The 20,401-nt window shown below is 45.0% G+C and overlaps 1 protein-coding gene across 1 annotated transcript in view; it reads right to left on the bottom strand.

Annotated features, from left to right (window-relative positions):
* The window catches only part of LOXL4 (lysyl oxidase like 4), a 94,249-nt gene extending 77,206 nt beyond the window's left edge, over positions 1 to 17,043 (bottom strand). The window contains exons 1-2 of the mRNA XM_040437145.1: positions 16,908 to 17,043; positions 10,303 to 10,512 (exon numbers count right to left, since the gene is read on the bottom strand). Of these exons, the coding sequence (XP_040293079.1) occupies positions 10,303 to 10,355 (53 nt within the window). The 5' untranslated portion in view covers positions 10,356 to 10,512; positions 16,908 to 17,043. The remainder of the gene's footprint in view (positions 1 to 10,302; positions 10,513 to 16,907) is intronic.
* Positions 17,044 to 20,401: the final 3,358 nt, after the last annotated feature.

Consider the following 20,401-nt stretch of genomic DNA (forward strand, 5'->3'; position numbering starts at 1 on the left):
CGTACTGATCTGAGCCGTCTCAACCCGAACTCCAGACTGGGCGGTGAAAGGGGGAACTACAGGTGCGGCTGAAGTTGGTGACTGCCAATCAGGATTTGCCAGCACCTCAGGGATTCTAGGGGCTCTACGGGCCTGTCTGTGCGGTGGCTGCGACGGGGTAACTAGTGCACGTGCCACCGTACCAGCTTCAACTGCCCTTCTGGTGCTCGCTACTTCACCATGTTGTACGGCAGTGCTGGTACTAGGTCCAGGAAGGGCTGCGCTGCTGGTGTATGCCTCACCACGTGATCCGGCAGCGACAGCCCCACTCTGCTGCTCTTGAAGCGGATCCTGCATAACCTGTGGTCTAGCGACACGGGGCCGGGTACGCCTGGTGCTATCAGGGACCTCCTCGTCCGAACTTTGGGTCAGAGAGCCACTGCTTTCTACAGGTTCATATTCTGACCCGCTAGATTCATCAGATGAGGGTTCCCATTCCTCATCCGACTGGGTCAGAATCCTGTAGGCCTCTTCAGAAGAATACCCCCTGTTTGACATTTGGACTACTAAATTTAGGGGTATTCCCTGAGACTACCTAAGAAAAAAAGCAAGCCTGTCTTACAAAGGGGAGGCTAGCGAAGTACCGAAGGCCGCTGCGGTTGATAAAAAATATCAAAACTGATTTTTTTATCGCCGCAGAGCGTGTAAAGTGAATGTGCAGTGATCAAAAAAAAATATTTTTTTGTCACTGCGGTGGGGCGGGCGTGGGTGAACGCACGTGTGGGCGACCGATCAGGCCTGATCGGGCAAACACTGCGTTTTGGGTGGAGGGCGAGCTAAGGTGACACTAATACTATTATAGATCTGACCGTGATCAGTTTTGATCACTTACAGATACTATAAAAGTACAAATGCTGATTAGCGATACGCTAAACAGCGAATAAAAGTGACTGCGGTGCGGTGGGGTGGGCGCTAACTGACGCTAACTACCTAACCAAGGGGCCTAAACCTATCCCTAAAACCTAACAGCCAATACTAGTGAAAAAAAAAAAGTGTCAGTTTACACTGATCACTTTTTGTCTTTCACTAAGTGATTGACAGGGGGCGATCAAGGGGTTAATTTGGATAATGGGGGTGATGGATGGTGATCAGGGCTAAGGGCAGTGTTTGGTGTGTACTCACAGTGATGTCTGCTTCTCTGCTGGATCCAACCGACGAAAAGGACCAGCAGAGGAGCAGAGAAGCCATATAACAGATCATATTTACTAATATGATCTGTTATCTGGCTTGTGATTCGATTTTTTAAAAATCAGCAACCTGCCAGCGACGATCATTGGCTGGCAGGTTGCTGATGCAATAGTCCTTTAACTTTTGCCGGCCCGCGATGCGCATGCGCGGGCCGGCTGTGACCGAAATCTCGCGTCTCGCGAGAGGACGCGCCGGCGCGTCCAGGCGGAATGAATCAACCACCTCCAGGACGCGTCTGTGCGTACAGCGGTCCGGAGGTGGTTAAACAGCCGTAACTAAGGGAAAAACTCAAGGAAAACAGTGGTATGTGAAGAAACTAAAGATTACTTTATGCATAATGCTGCTGCAGCAGTAACATATGCTAAAATTTATTTTTTTAGGAAAACATGACAGTTACCCTTTAAAGGGGTTCTCTGAGATTTTGGTATTGATGAGCTATTCTCAGCAGGGGTCAGACATCTGGCTGCTTGAAGAGGTCAGAGCGCTGTGACGTCTTCCTAGACCACTGACGTCACATTCATCGGCCCTGTGGCCTAGGTGCAGCTCAGGCCCATTCTTGGTGAACTGTGAGGAGGCTGTGGCGCTCACTGGAGTACTGCAGTCTCCTCAGCTTATTGGCAGCTGTCTCTGGTGTCAGACCCCCACCAATCTGATAATAATGACCTATCCTGAGGACAGATCATCAACATCAAAATCTCAGAAAACTCCTTTAGGGGGCATTCACACAGCCATATCCCTGGTACACGGCCAGTATCCGTGCAATTTGCGGACTGCAAAACATCCAACGGTCGTGTGCATGAGACCTAATAGAGCACCAGCAAAGTGAATGAGATCTGACAAAACTCATGTACACTTTGGGGGGTCATAAAAAAAAAAGTTGCCAACCTCTGTTTGGCGACTTTTTTAAAGCCTGTGTGACAATATTTAGATACCATCTTCACCGCCCCCAAGTGGCAAGAGAGGGTCGAGGGCCCGTTTGGGGCTGAACTGTGCCTCACATCTATGGGGCTCAGCTGCACCTAGGCCATGTGACCAATGAACGTGATATCACTTGCCTAGGAAGAAGCCTCTTCAAACAGCTGATCGGTGGTGGTGCCGGGATTCAGACCCCCGTCGATCTGATATTGATGACCCATCCTAAGGATAAGTCATAAATATCGAACTCCTGGAAAACCCATTTAACTTTGGTTGTCCAGGAGTTTGATATTAACCCCTTAAGCCACCATGATGTACTGGTACATCAAGGTGGTGCAGGGATGTTTGGTATCGCTGGATTTGTATTGAGCTGCAGAATAAGAATGTCATGTCATTTTTTTTGTGTACCGTGAACGCCGTGATTTTCAAAACCCCCAAAAAACTTGGTGGAATTGTTTTTGTTTTTTTTTATTTAACCCCACAAAGAATTTTTTCCAATAACAGAAATGGTAAATTAAATGGTCCCGTTAAAAATGCATCTTGCCACGCAAAAAATCAGGCATCATATGGATATTTGAATGAAAAATTAAAAAGTTATCGCTATTGGAACGTGGGAGAAGGGTTTAATGGACATTCAGGTCCCTCGTAGAATCGGGTGACAATCCCTACAGCAAAAGTCTGTCCATATCTTAATGATGATTACCGATTCATTTTAATTTTACCGTAACCCCATAATGACCACTACAAACATCCTGCAATTCATATTTTTCTAAGAGTGCAAGGTCAGGCGAATTGTTCTGTTAAGGGTACTTTCACACTAGCGTTTTTCTTTTCCGGCATTGAGTTCTGTCCTAGGGGCTCTATACCGGACAAGAACTGATCAGTTTTATCCTAATGCATTTTTAATGGAGAGCAATCCGTTCAGGATGCATCAGGATGTCTTCAGTTCAGTCTTTTTGACTTTTCTGGACATAGATAATACCGCAGCATGCTGCGGTATTATCTCCGTTCAAAATTCCGAATCACTTGCATTTTTTCCCATTGCCATGCATTAATGCCGGATCCGGCCCTGAGTGTTTAGGCAAAACAGATCCGGCATTGCGGTCTGTGCATGCTCAGACCGCAAAAATTTGAAAAAAATAAATGCCAGATCCGTTTTTCCGGATGACACCGGAGAGACGGATCCGTCAGACAAATGCCATCAGTTTGCATGCGTTTTGACGGATCCGGCAGGCAGTTCCGGCGACGGAACTGCCTGCCGGAATCCTCTGCCGCAAGTGTGAAAGTACCCTAAGGCGATTTCTTCCTGTAAGAAGCACTCGCCACAAGCAATGATTAAGCGCATCAATGTCACAAGGCAACGAGCGGCGAGGAGATCAGTAATTAACATCTCAGGATTAATGTTATTTACATAGAAACATAGAAACATAGAATGTGTCGGCAGATAAGAAACCATTTGGCCCATCTAGTCTGCCCAATATACTGAATACTATGGATAGCCCCCGGCCCTTATCTTATATGAAGCATGGCCTTATGCCTATCCATGCATGCTTAAACCCCTTCACTGTATTTGCAGCTACCACTTCTGCAGGAAGGCTATTCCATGCATCCACTACTCTCTCAGTAAAGTAATACTTCTTATATTACATTTTAAACCTTTGCCCCTCTAATTTAAAACTGTGTCCTCTCGTGGTAGTTTTTCTTCTTTTAAATATGCTCTCCTCCTTTACCGAGTTGATTCCCTTTATGTATTTAAAAGTTTCTATCATATCCCCTCTGTCTCTTCTTTCTTCCAAGCTATACATGTTAAGGTCCTTTAATCTTTCCTGGTAAGTTTTATCCTGCAATCCATGTACTAGTTTAGTAGCTCTTCTCTGAACTCTCTCTAGAGTATCTATATCCTTCTGGAGATATGGCCTCCAGTACTGCGCACAATACTCCCAAGTGAGGTCTCACCAGTGTTCTGTACAGCGGCATAAGCACTTCACTCTTTCTACTGCTTATACCTCTCCCTATACATCCAAGCATTCTGCTGGCATTTCGTGCTGCTCTATTACATTGTCTTCCCACCTTTAAGTCTTCTGAAATAATTACTCCTAAATCCCTTTCCTCAGATACTGAGGTCAGGACTGTGTCAATCTTCTATATTCTGCCCTTGGGTTTTTACGCCCCAGGTGCATTATCTTGCACTTATCCACATTAAATTTCAGTTGCCAGAGTTCTGACCATTCTTCTAGTTTGATTTCATATTCCTGCTGCCTCTTAGTAATGGGGCTAGAGATACGACCCAGCCTGAGGTGTACCCACCCTAGTATCAGGGTATACGAATACTGTGGGGCCTCTGGTTCGAGGGTCTGGCACTGATCTGCTTCCGAATACTTTCACAGTGTCCACACCAGCCACTAGGGGGAGCTCACCACATACAGATTTATACAGCTGTTATGGAATGCAGTACTAAATGTTTAAATCTATATGCAGTTAGTTTCCTCCTTGTGATGGCTGCATGCATATGTGGCAGACCCCTTAGGGTGGATTTTAGCACCATAATCCATGCGGCATCTGCACCGTGATTCTGAATTTAAAGTCCATGTCAAGAAAGGAAAATGTCCATTTTTGGAATGGTTTCAATGAGGAAATGGAAACCATGGCAGAGTCCTGTTCAATGGGGCTAATCCGCAGCCTTCAAACTGCAAAACCACCGGTAAAAACTTCAGATTCTGTGGCAAATACCTACCAAATTTATCTGACCCATACTTTGCAGGCTCATTCTGAGTTTGCCATGGGACCCTATGACTTTTTCTATATGTCCCTGGGCCCTGGCCCACAAATACCCACTGGAGACCCAAGTTGCCCTTTCTTTACCAGGATTATGGAAAGCTGCATGACAACCTCCTATGGGCTCCTGGGAATGACTGTCACCCAAATTTTGTAGGAGATCGAATACTTAGACATTGGATTCCTGGCATGTTCTACGTGACAATACGACTCGAAAAACATCCAGCTTCCAAGAAAAGCCTTACGGAAAACCAATGCCAGGACAAGAGTAAATTACATAGGACTGCCCATAAGAATAGCACATTCATGTGCTACACCCCGCTCCTCTCGACCACAGGCTTTTTCTGTGAGATAAAATGTATAATTAGACTTTGCCGCTGATGGAGGGTTTGCAGCATTGTGGACAACATACGTGGACGTGAAGGTAGCAATATAGTGTCCTCACACGACATCCGACCTACAGGCGCCATAAGGTGCCTTACGTCAACAGAATTTCTGTCAGAATGAGACTTTACACTGATCAGCCAAAACATTAAAACCACATAACATACGCAAACACAACAAGCCGTGATGACGTGTGCGTCCTGGCACCTTTCATAACCAGCAGGATTTTTTTTTTTTAGCAATTTGTGGTACAGTAGCTGTCCATGAGCCTTGTGCACCCACCATGACCCAGTTGTCCCATGTTTTGCACTTTCCAAAGTTGCTCCGATCAACGTTTTTGCCCATTTTTCCTGCTTTCAACATCAACTTTAAGAACTGACTGTTGGCGCCTAACATATCCCAACCGTCGACAGGCGCCATTCAGTGTGATTTACCTCACCTTTAGTAAGGGGTTTGAAATGTTATGGCTGACCACAAAGGCACTGGCCACACTGGACTACATTCTCAGGAAAGCTTTCACCACATGCGTGAAGCTCATCCAAAGGGCCCCATCCACCCAGCATAAGCTAAAGGAGCGTCCTATGGCATATGACGGCCTTAGTATGCGGCATCACAGCGTTTTTTTGCGCTGTAAGACACTACGCTATTCTGTCTACACCGTGCCAGTGGCGGCGTATGTCACTGTATGCCTATATGGAGAGTCAGTCTTCCATGAGAGGTAAATATCTAGATGTATCCATGTATGAAGTAGACCTGTAACTTCGGCAGATAAGGTTAATACAGGGCCCTTACTAATGTATCGTGATTGTCCATATTGCCTTCTTTGTTGGCTGGATTCATTTTTCTCATTATACACTGCTCGTTTCCATGGTTAAGACCACCCGCAATCCAACACTGGTGGTCGTGCTTCCAGACTATAGGAAAAAAGTGTCGGTCTCTGGTAGAGATGGCCCGAACTATCCGACGGCGAACAGTTCCCGGCGAACATAGCTTGTTCGCGTTCACCTCTGCCGGCGCGAACACATGCGATGTTCCGGTCGCCCCCCCCTATACATCATCATTGAGCAAACTTTGACCCTGTACCTCACAGTCAGCAGACACATTCCAGCCAATCAGCAGCTACCCTCCCTCCCAGACCCTCCCACCTCCTGCACAGCATCCATTTTAGATTCATTCTGAAGCTGCAGTCTTAGTGAGAGGAGGGAGAGACTGTAACTGCTGCTGATTTAATTGGGAAATCGATAGCTAGGCTAGTGAATTCAGTGTCCACTCCAGTCCTGAAAGACTCATCTGATCTCTGCTGTAAGGACAGCGTCCTGACAGCACCCCAAAAAGCCCTTTTTAGGGCTGCAACATTAGTCTGCTTTTTTTTTTTCCTTTATATACATATTGCAGTTGCCTGGCCTGCCTGTGTGTAAGGAGCTGCAGGCCCACAGACTGTAGTGTGCCCACTGCAGTGCTCACCCCTGTCATTCCGTGTGGCACAGGACTTTGCTTAAAAAAGGCACTTAATTTTTACACTTTAATCTAAGGTTAGTTGCCTGCCAGTGTGTGTCAGGCTGACTTCCACTGACTGTAGTGTGCCCACTGCCAGTGCCCACCACTCATACCGGCTGGCACAGGACTTTGCATAAAAAAGGCATTTAATTTTTACACTTTAGTGTAATTTCAGCTGCTTGCTGCTGCTAGTGTGTGTCAGGCCGACTTCACTGACTGTAGTGTGCCCACTGCCAGTGCCCACCCCTGTCATCCCGTGTGGACAGGACTTTGCTTAAAAAAAGGCACTTCATTTTTACACTTTAATCTAAGGTTAGTTGCCTGCCAGTGTGTGTCAGGCCGACTTCAACTGACTGTAGTGTGCCCACTGCCAGTGCCCACCCTGTCATCCCGAGTGGCACAGGACTTTGCTTAAAAAAGGCATTTAATTTTTACACTTTAGTGTAATTTCAGCTGCTTGCCTGCTGCTAGTGTGTGTCAGGCCGACTTCAACTGACTGTAGTGTGCCCACTGCCAGTGCCAACCACTGATACCGGGTGGTGGCACAGTAGCTTGCCGATAAATAAGGCATTTAATTTTTAGACAGTAGTCTAAATTCAGTTGCTTGCCTGCTGCCAGTGTGTGTCAGGCCCTCTTCCACTGACTGTAGTGTGCCCACTGCCAGTGCAACCACTCATACCGGGTGGCACAGTAGCTTGCCGATAAATAAGGCATTTAATTTTTACACTTAGTGTAATTTCAGTTGCTTGCCTGCTGCCAGTGTGTGTCAGGCCCGCTTCTACTGACTGTAGTGTGCCCACTGCCAGTGCCAACCACTGATACCTCTCCCCGTTCGAAAAATCTAATCAATAAATGGCACCCAGATTGGGACGTTTAGAGGGATTAAACTGATGAGAATAGTACTACAGAAAATACCACTCATATCGGGTGTGACAGTAAATTGCACGGCGCAGACGCAGTCACCGTGGATTAAAACAGAGTGGAGGGAGCCAGCGTTTTTTTAACCATCTCCCCGTCCGAAAAATCTGTTAATAAATGGCCCCCAGATTGGGGGAGTCGGGGACGTTAGAGGATTAAACTGATGAGAATAGTACTACAGAAAATACCACACATATCGGGTGTGACAGTAAATTGCACGGCGCAGACGCAGTCACCGTGGATAAAAACAAAGGGGAGGGAGCCAGCGTTTTTTTAACCATCTCCCCGTTCGAAAAATCAATTCAATTGACCTTTCGGGGACCCTTGGTGTTGTACGTGGCTGGGTGGAGGAAGAAACCTTCAATGACATCACCGGGACGTGGCTAGCTTGGTATCCAACCTTGTGCAAATGGGGAGTTTGCGGTTGTGCAAATGAACTGTTTGCGGTGCATTAAAAGGGGAGTTTGGTCTGTCAATGTCTGTGATGCGGGCGTAACCCTTACACTACCTGATCGATACAACATCATACCTGATCGTATACACACACTGGATGTTTTAAAGCACGTTATTCCAAACAATTTAGGAATGTTAGTTGATTTATGCCCTTTATGGATTAAAACCCGACTCTGCGTCCACTACGTAATTTTCCATGGGAGTTTTGCCATAGATCCCCCTCCGGCATGCCACAGTCCAGGTGTTAGACCCCTTGAAACAACTTTCTCATCACTATTGTGGCCAGAAAGAGTCCCTGTGGGTTTTAAAATTCGCCTGTCTATTGAAGTCTATGGCGGTTCGCCCGGTTCGCCAGTTCGCGAACATTTGCGGAAGTTCTCGTTCGCTGTTCGCGAACTGAAAATTTTATGTTCGCGACATCACTAGTCTCTGGTGGCCGGGACCCTGGCTGGTGCAAAACCCCCACCCATCAGCTGTTTTATCACCGATCTGATATTAATGACCTATAGGCCATCGTAGAAAACCCCTTTAGCTTTTTTAATGGGCAAAACATTTCCAATATTGTTTTTTTTTAACGTTGCCTACTGTATGGTACATAAATGATATGTTATCTTTATTTGACAGGCTGTTATGATTTTTTAATGTAATTTGAATTTTTCTTTACATTTTCCTACTAGTGAGATTTACTATATACTACTTTGTATTGTAGGGTAGTGTGCCTGTCAGTGTTACAACCGCCTGTCAGGGCTTAACAGGCACATTGAGATAATAGGCTGACCTTTGTTAGACCTCCAGCTGCCATAGAAACCCATTAGCACTGATGGGATGGAAAGACCACTTAGGTGCACTAGCTGCTACTGAATGTGATGTTTAAGGCTTAAACAGGTGATGAGTTATCAGCAGTATATGGCACATATTACAGTACAGACCCAAAAGTGGGCACACCTTCTCATTCATAGAGTTTTCATTATTTTCATGACTATGAAGGCATCAAAACTATGAATTAACACATGTGGAATTATTTACATAACAAACAAGTGTGAAACAACTGAAAATATGTCATATTCTAGGTTCTCTCAAAGTAGCCACCTTTTGCTTTGATTACTGCTTTGCACACTCTTAGGCATTCTCTTGATGAGCTTCAAGAGGTAGTTCCCCTGAAATGGTCTTCCAACAGTCTGAAGGAGTTCCCAGAGATGCTTAGCACTTGGTTGGCCCTTTTGCCTTCACTCTGCGGTCCAGTCTCACCCCAAACCATCTCGATTGGGTTCAGGTCCGGTGACTGTGGAGGCCAGTCATCTGGCGCAGCACCCCATCACTCTCCTTAATGGTCAAATAGCCCTTACTTTCAAGTTTCCCAATTTTTCGGCCTGACTGACTGACCTTCATTTCTTAAAGTAATGATGGCCACTAGTTTTTCTTTACTTAGCTGCTTTTTCTTGCCATAAATACAATTTCTAACAGTCATATTCAGTAGGACTATCAGCTGTGTATCCAGCTACTTCTCTCAACGCAAATGATGGTCCCAACCCCATTTATAAGGCAAGAAATCCCACTTATTAAACTGACAGGGCACACTGTGAAGTGAAAACCATTTCAGGGGACTACCTCTTGAAGCTCAATCAAGAGAATGCCAAGAGTGTGCATAGCAGTAATCAAAGCAAAAGGTGGCCACTTTGAAGAACCTAGAATATGACATATTTTCAGTTGTTTCACACTTGTTTGTTATGTATATAATTCCAAATGTGTTAATTCATAGTTTGATGCCTTCAGTGTGAATCTACAATTTTCATAGTCATGTAAATAAAGAAAACTCTTTGAATGAGAAGGTATGTCCAAACTTTTGGTCATGTACTGTATATTACAGTGGGCACCCGCTGGCGAGGATACAGTCACCTTCTGTGCCCACGCTATCACACAACATAAATAGACAGCACTGGAGGAGAGCCATACAAGAAGCAATTAAGGGGGTTTCCACTTAAAATCTAAATAATCAGTGGTAACGATATCTCCTACTGTTACGTCCTACCCAGCTTTCTCAGAACCCGATCAGCAAGTCTACTGATCAAGCAGAATCAGATGCGCAAAACTGAAAGATGGTGATTCGTACAGGATAGAAGTGTCGGGCTTTACCTGTAAAACTGGGTTGTTGGGTTGAACTTCTCCAGGAAACCATCATTCCGCATTACCACCCTGCTGTTATCGATGGTCCTTCATTGTCACAGACCTGCCGCCACCTGCCGTGGTGTTCACTTCAACAATGCCCTCTTTGACGGGGGAGGCTTGCCTTGGGCACGGGCAGAGAAATGGGCTTATTCTAACCTCCTCGATTTTCTTTGTGTGCTGACGAAGAGTAAATTAACTGTCAATGCATACGTTTGCACAGTTCATTCTTGCTCTGGAATAGAATGCCAGAATGACAGTGAAGACTGACACCATTTACACGGGCAGAACAGTAGGTGACATGTAACTCACTTGTATACTACTATTAATTCAAAGTAATGATGCACGGTAGGTACACATGACCCCTTCGAGGTCGGTGTGCTGCGGCTAGAGGTGGTCAGGACTATGGAAATGGCTGAGCTACGCTGCTTCTGTAACCCCCATACAGGTGAAGAGAGGTGCGGAAACAATGCAATACAGCCAGGTGAGATGCGGAAGCACGATATATATCTAGTGTGGTATTCTGCTTCATTAACATGGGCACAACTACTAGGGTAGAAGGTATAGCAGCGGCTATGGGGCCCAACAGGTACAGCGCCCTTAAGAGGCAGTCAGTGATGACTATGGAAGGGGTGGGGCAAATAAAATGTGGCCCCTCCTAATACTGAGTGCATCATTACTTCTCCATGGCATTACGTTTTGCAATATTCCTGAGCTCTGACATCATGTGTACATTATATCTGTACTGTGACATCACTGTGAGCATTATGTCTTCATGCTACATTATTATCTACCCTTTGCTGTGATGTCATGGGGTACACGGTGACCTTATTTATTTGCATCATCCATAGTTACATAGTTAATACGGTTGAAAAAAGACATAAGTCCATCAAGTTCAACCAAGGGATAGGTGGGGACGCGAATCCCAGAAGGGAGTGAGACCCAGATTTCTACACGTTTTCATAAGCATTAATGTCATTTACTTTTAAGCATTCGTCTAAACCCTTTTTTAAACTGTCCACTGTTCCTGCTGTGACCACGTCCTGAGGAAGATTATTCCACAGATTCACAGTTCTTACAGTAAAGAAGCTTAGACGCTTCTGGAGACTGAACTTTTTCCTCTCCAGTCGGAGGCAGTGCCCCATCGTCTTTTTAACGCATTTTACATGGAACAGTTTTTCACCGTATTTTTTGTACGGCCCATTTATATATTTGTACAGGTTAATAATGTCCCCCCTTAGACGTCTCTTCTCAAGACTAAATAAATTCAATTATTTTAATCTTTCTTCAAAACTAAGACCCTCCATGCCCCTTATCAGTTTAGTCGCTCTCCTCTGTACTTTTTCCAGCTGCAGTGCATCCTTTCTATGGACTGGTGCCCAGAACTGAACTGCATATTCCAGATGAGGCCGCACCAACGTTTTGTAAAGTGGTAATATTACATCCCTGCCCCGCGAGTCCATGCCTCGTTTAATGCGGGACAATATCCCGGTGGCCTTAGGAGCAGAATTCCTGTTATGTGATATGTCTGCAATATGACATCACTGCTTGCCTTCTATCTGAACTGTGACATAGCTGTGAGCATTATCCTTGCACTGTGACATTACTATGAGCTTTATCCCTACACTGCAGTATCACTTTGAGCAATATTTTTTTAGTGTGACATCACTGGGTGTATTATAATCTATACTGTGACATCACTGTGAGCATTATACCTGCACTGTGACATCATTATGAGCTTTATTACTACACTGTGACATCTCTAAGTACTTTATCCCTACAATGTGATGTCACTGTGAGCATTATCCCTGTACTGTAACATCACTGTATAAATACCTGCACCATAACTTCACTGTGGTAAGATCACTGTGTGCCTCACCCCTCTTCTGTGACATCACTACATTATTCCTGTGCTTATAATTTGACAATGAATCCCTGTACTGTGACATCACTCTGAGCATTATCCCTGTACTGTGACATCACTCTGAGCATTATCCCTGTACGGTGACATCACTCTGAGCATTATCTCTGTACTGTGACATCACTCTGAGCATTATCCCTGTACGGTGACGTCACTCTGAGCATTATCCCTGTACGGTGACATCACTCTGAGCATTATCCCTGTACGGTGACATCACTCTGAGCATTATCTCTGTAATGTGACATCACTCTGAGCATTATCCCTGTACGGTGACATCACTCTGAGCATTATCTCTGTAATGTGACATCACTCTGAGCATTATCCCTGTACTGTGACATCACTCTGAGCATTATCTCTGTAATGTGACATCACTCCAAACATGATTTTTATGGAAGCTGGATTTCTTCATATTTTTGTATGACATTACTGTGGGCATTATGCCTGTGCATTAGGGAGACCAAAATAATTCTAAACGCTTTCTGAACATATTTCTAAATCTGGTTATGGTGGAGTGGGGCCCCACTAGAAGTTTTACTATGGGGCCCCAAAGTTACATTTTAAGGCATTGTTTGGTAACTCGCATTCACTTTTATGGGAGTTACAGAAACAACATAGCACCGCACGCTTAGTTGTTGGGGTCGGTGCAATCACCTCTGACCGCCGCATCCTGTGGATCTGAGATGAGAATTCAAGAACCATTTTTGATGATCAAATAAAAATGCCCCCCCCCACCTTCCCATGCATTTGCTCAAGGCCTGCACACACCAGACACTGTGATCTGGCCCTGATGCAGCAGAGCTGAGTTTGTCTTTTTGCCAGGGCTGCACCTTGCCTTTCTGCTGCCTGAGGTGAAAACTGAAACGGCAGCGCGATAACGATGATACCGGCCTCTGATAGGCTACAGGAACTAGGACTAAAGCGTATTAGAGGAAACGGTGGGCCAGGGAGACATTCCTCCCGTGCCCCTCACAGCATTCAACTGTATTTCTGTCCTGAGTACAACGATGCAGTTGAATATGTAGAGATGAGCGATTCCACAATGAAAGCGCTCATTGCCCGTGGCCCTTCCGCTGCCCCCCCTCTTGCCCCTTCCTGGTGCTGCCTGAGGCGATCGCCTCACCTGGCCTCATTCGTGGTGCGCCCCTGCTTTTTGCACATCATTTGCCATGGTCTTCCATAGGTGTCACAGGCGAATGTGGAGTTATTGGACAAATCATCTCTGCTCATCTCCGGTAGCTATTATTTAGTCAGCAGTAAGTATGTCATGACTGCTCCTTGATTGGGCCTGTAGCCCATATTTCTTGGTGAGCAAAATTTGATTTGTCATGTCTTGTATCCTTCCACCGGCCATGAAATGACTGATCTCATCCGTGCACGCTCTGGAGAAGTTTTGGGAAGCCTCAGAGACGAGGAAACACCACTGGTATGTCAGGCAGGGGGGGGGGGTAATGCAGGCGGGGGCGCTATGGCACTATTCATACAGTCAGTCCGACTCTGTGCGCTGCTGTAGCTCTTGGACGTCTCCCGACTGAATATTTCTATTTTTTATTTAGAAAGAACAGACGCACTGCGCCAAAACGCCAGACTTCGGTGACATGCCCATGCCACCGATAATGCCGTAGGTTTAACCACTTAATACTGCCCCATGAGCAAAGTATAACCACACAGCATTATTTAATATTAAGGGAACTATATGGCAGTATTACGTGGGCTCTTTAAGGCAGTATTATTTGAATACTGGATATTATTTTGGCACTCTATGGCAGTATTTCGTGGGCTATTTAAGGCGGTATTAATAGAATACTGGATATTATCTTGGCACTATATGGCAGTGTTATGTGGGCTCTTTAAGGCAGTCCTAATTTAATACTGGATATTATTTTGGCACTCTATGGCAGTATTTCGGTGGGCTCTTTAAGGCGGGTATTATTTGAATACTGGATATTATTTTGCCTCTATATGCAGTATTACCGTGTGCCTCTTAGGCGGAATTATTTGAATACTGGATATATTTTTGCCTCTATTTGGCAGTATTACGTGGGCTCTTTAAGGCGGTATTATTTGAATACTGGATATTATTTTGCCTCTATATGGCAGTATTACGTGGGCTCTTTAAGGCAGTATTATTTGAATACTGGATATTATCTTGGCACTGTATGACAGTATTAGTTGGACTGTATTTGAGGTTATTTTCATGGTACTATATATGGCCATATTATTTGAATTGTAGTAGCAGTATAGTGGGAATATGTGGGCTGATATTATATTCTTTAGTAATCGAGAAACTGGAATCTTACACCCATTGACAAAAAGTAACGCAACCAGATAGAACTGTCGGATTAGCTGCAAAACTCAGCACGCAGTTATGTCTCAGGCAATTATGTAATGATTACTGGGGTGGTCTGATTAGATACTGGGTCTTGCCACAAGAGGGCGTAAAAGTGCTTCCACTATTACCTTATACAAAAGCACTCAGAGGCTACTTTTGGGTAGTGTACCTCTTGGTGAGAGATCGTTGACTGGGAGACATGCCTGTGTAATGCACTCAAAGACATTTTGGCCAGGTGACAGACTCTGAGAGGAGATGGATCACTGGACTGAGAGGAGCAGGATGGTCATTTCAATGAGTTGCCCACCATCTAGGCCGTTCTGAACGAGCTGTTAGGAGATGTTGGGAGCAGTGGGTTGGTTACGTCAGACACGCACACACAGTGAACAGGCTCCTGACAACCCAGAAGAGAGGTTTGTTTGATCCCCCAAACGAGCAGCTCACACAGTTTTTTTGTCCACCATCAAGACACAGGTGGCCCCGTCACACCCCTGTCTCTGCCCGGAAGGTATTTTGGTGCACGGTGGCCATTATATGGACTTCTATGGACTGAACAGTATCGTCTAAGTGTGAACCTAGTTCTGCTTGGGATCAGACGATGGTCAAGCTGCAGTATGGAGACCTGGTGGTGAGCGCTTCAATCCTGCCTTTGCTGCGGAGCGACACGCGGCTCCCACTGCTGGTGTAATGATCTGGGGTCACCTCTAGTAGTGATACGAGGGGCCACTAACAGCCATGTTCCATCACCCAAGTAGGGAAGCCCCCTCTCTCTATGAGGTCCCATGTGCACTAGTGGACAACCCCTTTAAAATTTAAGTAAGCCAAACGATTATCTGCAGCTGCCCATATGGTTTCAGATGGAAGGTCGTCCGTGTAATATAAATGTAAGGGCTCATTCAGACGGCCGTTTTCTGTGTGGATTAGATGCAGACCCATTGACTTCTATGGGGCCCTTTTCTTACATTCCACAGCTCCGCAAAACAAATGAAACATGTCCTATACTTGTCAGTGAAAATCAGGAGATGGCCCCATTCAAGTCTATGGGTACGCAAAATACGGAATGCAATCCATTTTTACGGACAGCGTACGGCTGTCTGAATGAGCCCTACCTCTGTATGTAAGCAGCACGCAGGATCCGTCCTAGTTACCCTCGCCATTTACATAGCCCACGCATTCAGCCCTGTGTGGAGAGCGCCATGAGTACACAGAGGAGCGGAAATAAAGCGAATCGCAGGGAACATTCTGACATTTACTGCACAACCTTCCTAATGAGGACAATTAGAACATTGTAACGCTGAATGATGAGCCGTGCCTATAAAATAACAGAGCTGGATTATTAAAGTGTAATGCTTCTTACATTAGTCTCATTTTCACTGCAATTTCTTGGCAGTAATTGCGACATTGACATTTTCTGCTGGTGAACTCGTGATCTCTAGTGCTCTGCTGCGGCAGTGGGGTCTGAGCCTATTCTGGTGGCACGAAGCGGTCCTAGGACCTCGGTGATATTTTACTGCTGCGCCCACATGCGCAATGTTATTGAATGGCATTTTATAGGATTCCCATTGATATTTCCCGTTGGTCTAGTTTGCCATAATATTATGATCCATAATTCCTTCAGTGTTTCTCGTAAACCACCTTGTGCTCGCTGCCACGCCCGTGCAGGGATTTGCAAGTCAGTGGGGCTGTGCCACCGTTTTTTGTGCAGGGGTTTGGGCAGGACTGTCGCCAGGCACCTCTCCTTACACGTCTGTTTCGGTAGATATTTGCATTCCCATACAACAGAACTCTAAAACTTAGAACTGTTTTCAGCTATTCCTCTGTTATTCCTCCTGGAAATGTGTGAATAAACTTGACAGCTAATATGAGTAATAACCAATTCCCTGTCAATAGGGGAACATTGGAACCCGAGAAGAGAAATTTGGTTCATAGGTTATCCTTGTGAAATTATTGCACTTCTCCCACTCCTAAGACAACTAACCCCAAGGCTATGGTCCATGCTCTGCCCTGCCTATTAAATGCTGAGCATCATACCAGGGCGTGCACCCCCCTAGAGTCATGATCTGTACCCTCAGACATGCTATAGGGCATGTTCCCCAACCTGTGCCTCTACAACTCCCCTCATGCCCTTACAGCCTGGGACCATTAGGGTATGATGGGAGCTGAAGTTTCGCAGCTGGAGCCACAGGTTGGAGATCACTGCTATGGGCATAACTGATGCACAAAATACATACTGTGAACCAGACGTGCATTTTTTTTTGCATTTTTTTGTTTTTGCAGAGAATGGGGTGAGTTTATATGGTGCAGGCAGCGCTGTGTGGTGCTTACCTGGGCGGCGATTGCTTGAGGCTGTTCTGCTGGTCTCAGCCGAGTTGTTTGAACATAGTATGCCAACATCCTCGGAGTGCTTGCAGTCAGTGACCCCCCAGCCGTTAGATTCACATTCTCCAGAGAACTCTCAGCACCGGAGCACCGGACATTATCCAGCCAGATGGGACCTGGGGACACAGAGAACACATTAATACCTAATAACAATGTACCTTGTGTCTTAACTTCTATGTGTATAATACCATTATATATGCCCTCTTCACTATTTTACTATTCAGTTTTCAGCCCTAAAAATCTTCAAAGTTTCTTTATTTCTTCCCTTCCATTCTGATCCATGGAGAAATTTTATATATTACATTACTTATCCTGTACTGATCCTGAGTTACATAATGTATTCTACTCCAGAGCGGCACTCACTATTCTGCTGGTACAGTCACTGTGTACATACATTACTTATCCTGTACTGATCCTGAGTTACATAATGTATTATACTCGAGAGCTGTACTCACTATTCTGCAGGTGCAGTCACTGTGTACAGTATATATATTACTTATCCTGTACTGATCCTGAGTTACATCCTGTATTATACTCCAGAGCTGCACTCACTATACTGCTGGTACAGTCACTGTGTACATACATTACTTATCCTGTACTGATCCTGAGTTACATCCTGTATTATACTCCAGAGCTGCACTCACTATTCTGCTGGTGGAGTCACTGTGTACATCATATTACTTATCCTGTACTGATCCTCAGTTACATGCTGTATTATACTCCAGAGCTGTACTCACTATTCTGCTGGTGGAGTCAGTGTACATACATTATATTACTTATCCTGTACTGATCCTGAGTTACATAATGTATTATACTCCAGAGCTGCACTCACTGTTCTGCTGGTGGAGCCACTGTGTACATTGCATTACATTATCCTGTACTGATCCTGAGTTACATAATGTATTATACTCCAGAGCTGCACTCACTGTTCTGCTGGTGGAGCCACTGTGTACAGTATATATATTACTTATCCTTATTTTATCTTACATTATATATTAAGTCTCCTGGACTGATCTTGAGCTTTAGGCTACATGCACATGACCGTATGTGTTTTGCCGTTCGCAATTGCGGATCAGCCTATTATTGTCCGTAAAACGGACAAGAATAGGACATGTTCTATTTTGTTTTGCTGGGCTACGGAACGGACATACTGATGTGGACAGCACACGGTGTGCTGTCTGCATTTTTGCGGTACCCATTGAAATGAATGGGTCCACATCCTATCTGCAAAAAAAAGGAACGGACACGGAAACAAAATACGTTTGTGTGCATGAGGCCTTATCCTGTATTATATGCAATAGCTGTATTCACAATTCTGCTGGTTGTTATTGGAGCAGAATTACCCCAAGGGCGTAGTAGCTTAATCCACACATGGGCAGATCTGGACGCCATAAGTTAGGCCCTGGCTGCCATAGCTCTCCTGTGTGTAACCACTTAAATGCAACAGGATCAGGGCTAGCTTGTGTAACACCCCAGAGTTGTGTTACGAAACTCTTATACCCCGCTACAACCTGTTAAGTGTATTTACCTTGTCATCTTGTGTAATTTCATATAATATTCTCACATATGTGCATTGAAATCCTTGTCAAATGTATTTGCTGTAATTTTCATGTTCACCAGCAGGTGGCAGCAATGTGTTCATCAAGGACTTAGCTACAGTTTAGTGTTTCTGAACTGGAATAGTTCATTCCAGTTTAGCTCCCCCTTCTGTGAGCAGAAATGGGCTGTGTCCATTTCCTGCCTCATGGGGAGGGAAGGAAGTTAGAGTTAGTGTGCCAGCCACCCCATCTAGGGGAAGGCTGTGCGTGTAGGAGCTCCCAGATATAGGGATCTAAAGCCAGGATCTTGTCTCGGCTGAGACAATTGATTATCATCCCCAGCCTGAGCATTGCAGCCTCAGCTGGAAGAAAGCAAGCAGACAAACTCCAGAACTCCAGGAAGAACCATACTCTGTGAGCACAACTGTGAGTACCGTCCAGAGACCAGGAGAAGCCAAATTCCTCCTCAGCTAGTCAGTCCTCAAGACAGCAGACGATAGATAGTGCAGAAGATAAATTCCTGCCACATTACAGAGCTACTAAGCAGACGTCCCTTTCTTGCAAAAGCTCCAGGAACATGATAGAGCATAAGATATATATTCCTGCCACACATTGCCAATACCTGCTGGGACCAAAGACTAATGCTGTATCTCGCTTGGATGAAAGTTACAACTAGTAAAGACAAGTTTGAACTTTACCCAAGGTCTGGATCTCAATTACTGCTGAAAATTCCTCAATTACTCTTACTAGCACCACACTCATTTTATTGCAAGTGAGCCAGGATCCAGGAGTCCAGCCGTACCCAGCTAGGAGACACCGTTGACACCATTACCACTACCATGCAGAGACATTAGACCACTCTGGCATTCCTAAACTGGGACGTGCATTATAACACCTTAATGGGCCCTGTGTTAGTACCCTGCGCACGCTGCAATTGGCCTCACAAACAAAACTATAGACTATTATACTCATATCCTGACCCACTACATAATTTGGCATCCGTGTAACCGTACCACGGTCCGGCTCTATTGCACTTGGTCTTTGCAGTAGAGTGTCACCTGTATGGTATAGCCATCACTGTGCCATAGATATACGGAACTTCATCTTAAACTCTTTTACCTGTGTTGTAAATGTTAAAGGCTGTGGACACCTTTGGGGCTGCGTTTTTTCTTTTATTATTGTATAATAAATTCTATTATTCCAATTATTTTATTTATTTTGGGCTAAAATTATTTTTCCAATTGGACTTTATTAAAAAATAATTCTACAGTTTGTCCTCTACAGTCCTCATTTTCACAGTATCTGCAGACTGCTGCTTCTCCTTCTCGGTGAATCCTTTATGTAGCCTTTATCTTTACAGCTCATACACAATCATTTAAACTAAGTTATGAGGAGGATAAGCAACAGTCTGCAGGTGCAGGGAAACTAAAAGCCCTGGAGGAAAACTATTGAATAAAGTTGTAAAAATGTTTTTAGCCCAAAATAAGTAGAACTCAATAATAAATAAAAAAAATAACACTAAAAGCTGTCCACTGCCTTTAAAGGGAACCTGTCACCGGTATTTTGTGTATAGAGCTGAGGACATGGGTTGCTAGATGGCCGCTAGCACTTCCGCAATACCCAGTCCCCATAGCTCTGTGTGCTTTTATTGTGTATTTTTTTTTTTATAGATATGCAAATTAACCTTAGATGAGTCCTGTCCCTGAGATGAGTCCAGCGTGAAGGAGCCCAGCACCGCCCCGCATCCTCCGAATCTCCTCCTTGCTCCCCGACGTCAGAAAGCTAGAGCGCCGTAATCTCGCGATGCGTGAGCTAGTGCATGCGCAGTTCGTTACCTGAGGCTGATGCCAGCACAGGGAAGGAACACTATGCCGACACTGCGCATGCGCTAGCTTTGTGACG

Source organism: Bufo bufo, chromosome 6 (assembly GCF_905171765.1).
Source record: "Bufo bufo chromosome 6, aBufBuf1.1, whole genome shotgun sequence".
Taxonomy (NCBI): domain Eukaryota; kingdom Metazoa; phylum Chordata; class Amphibia; order Anura; family Bufonidae; genus Bufo; species Bufo bufo.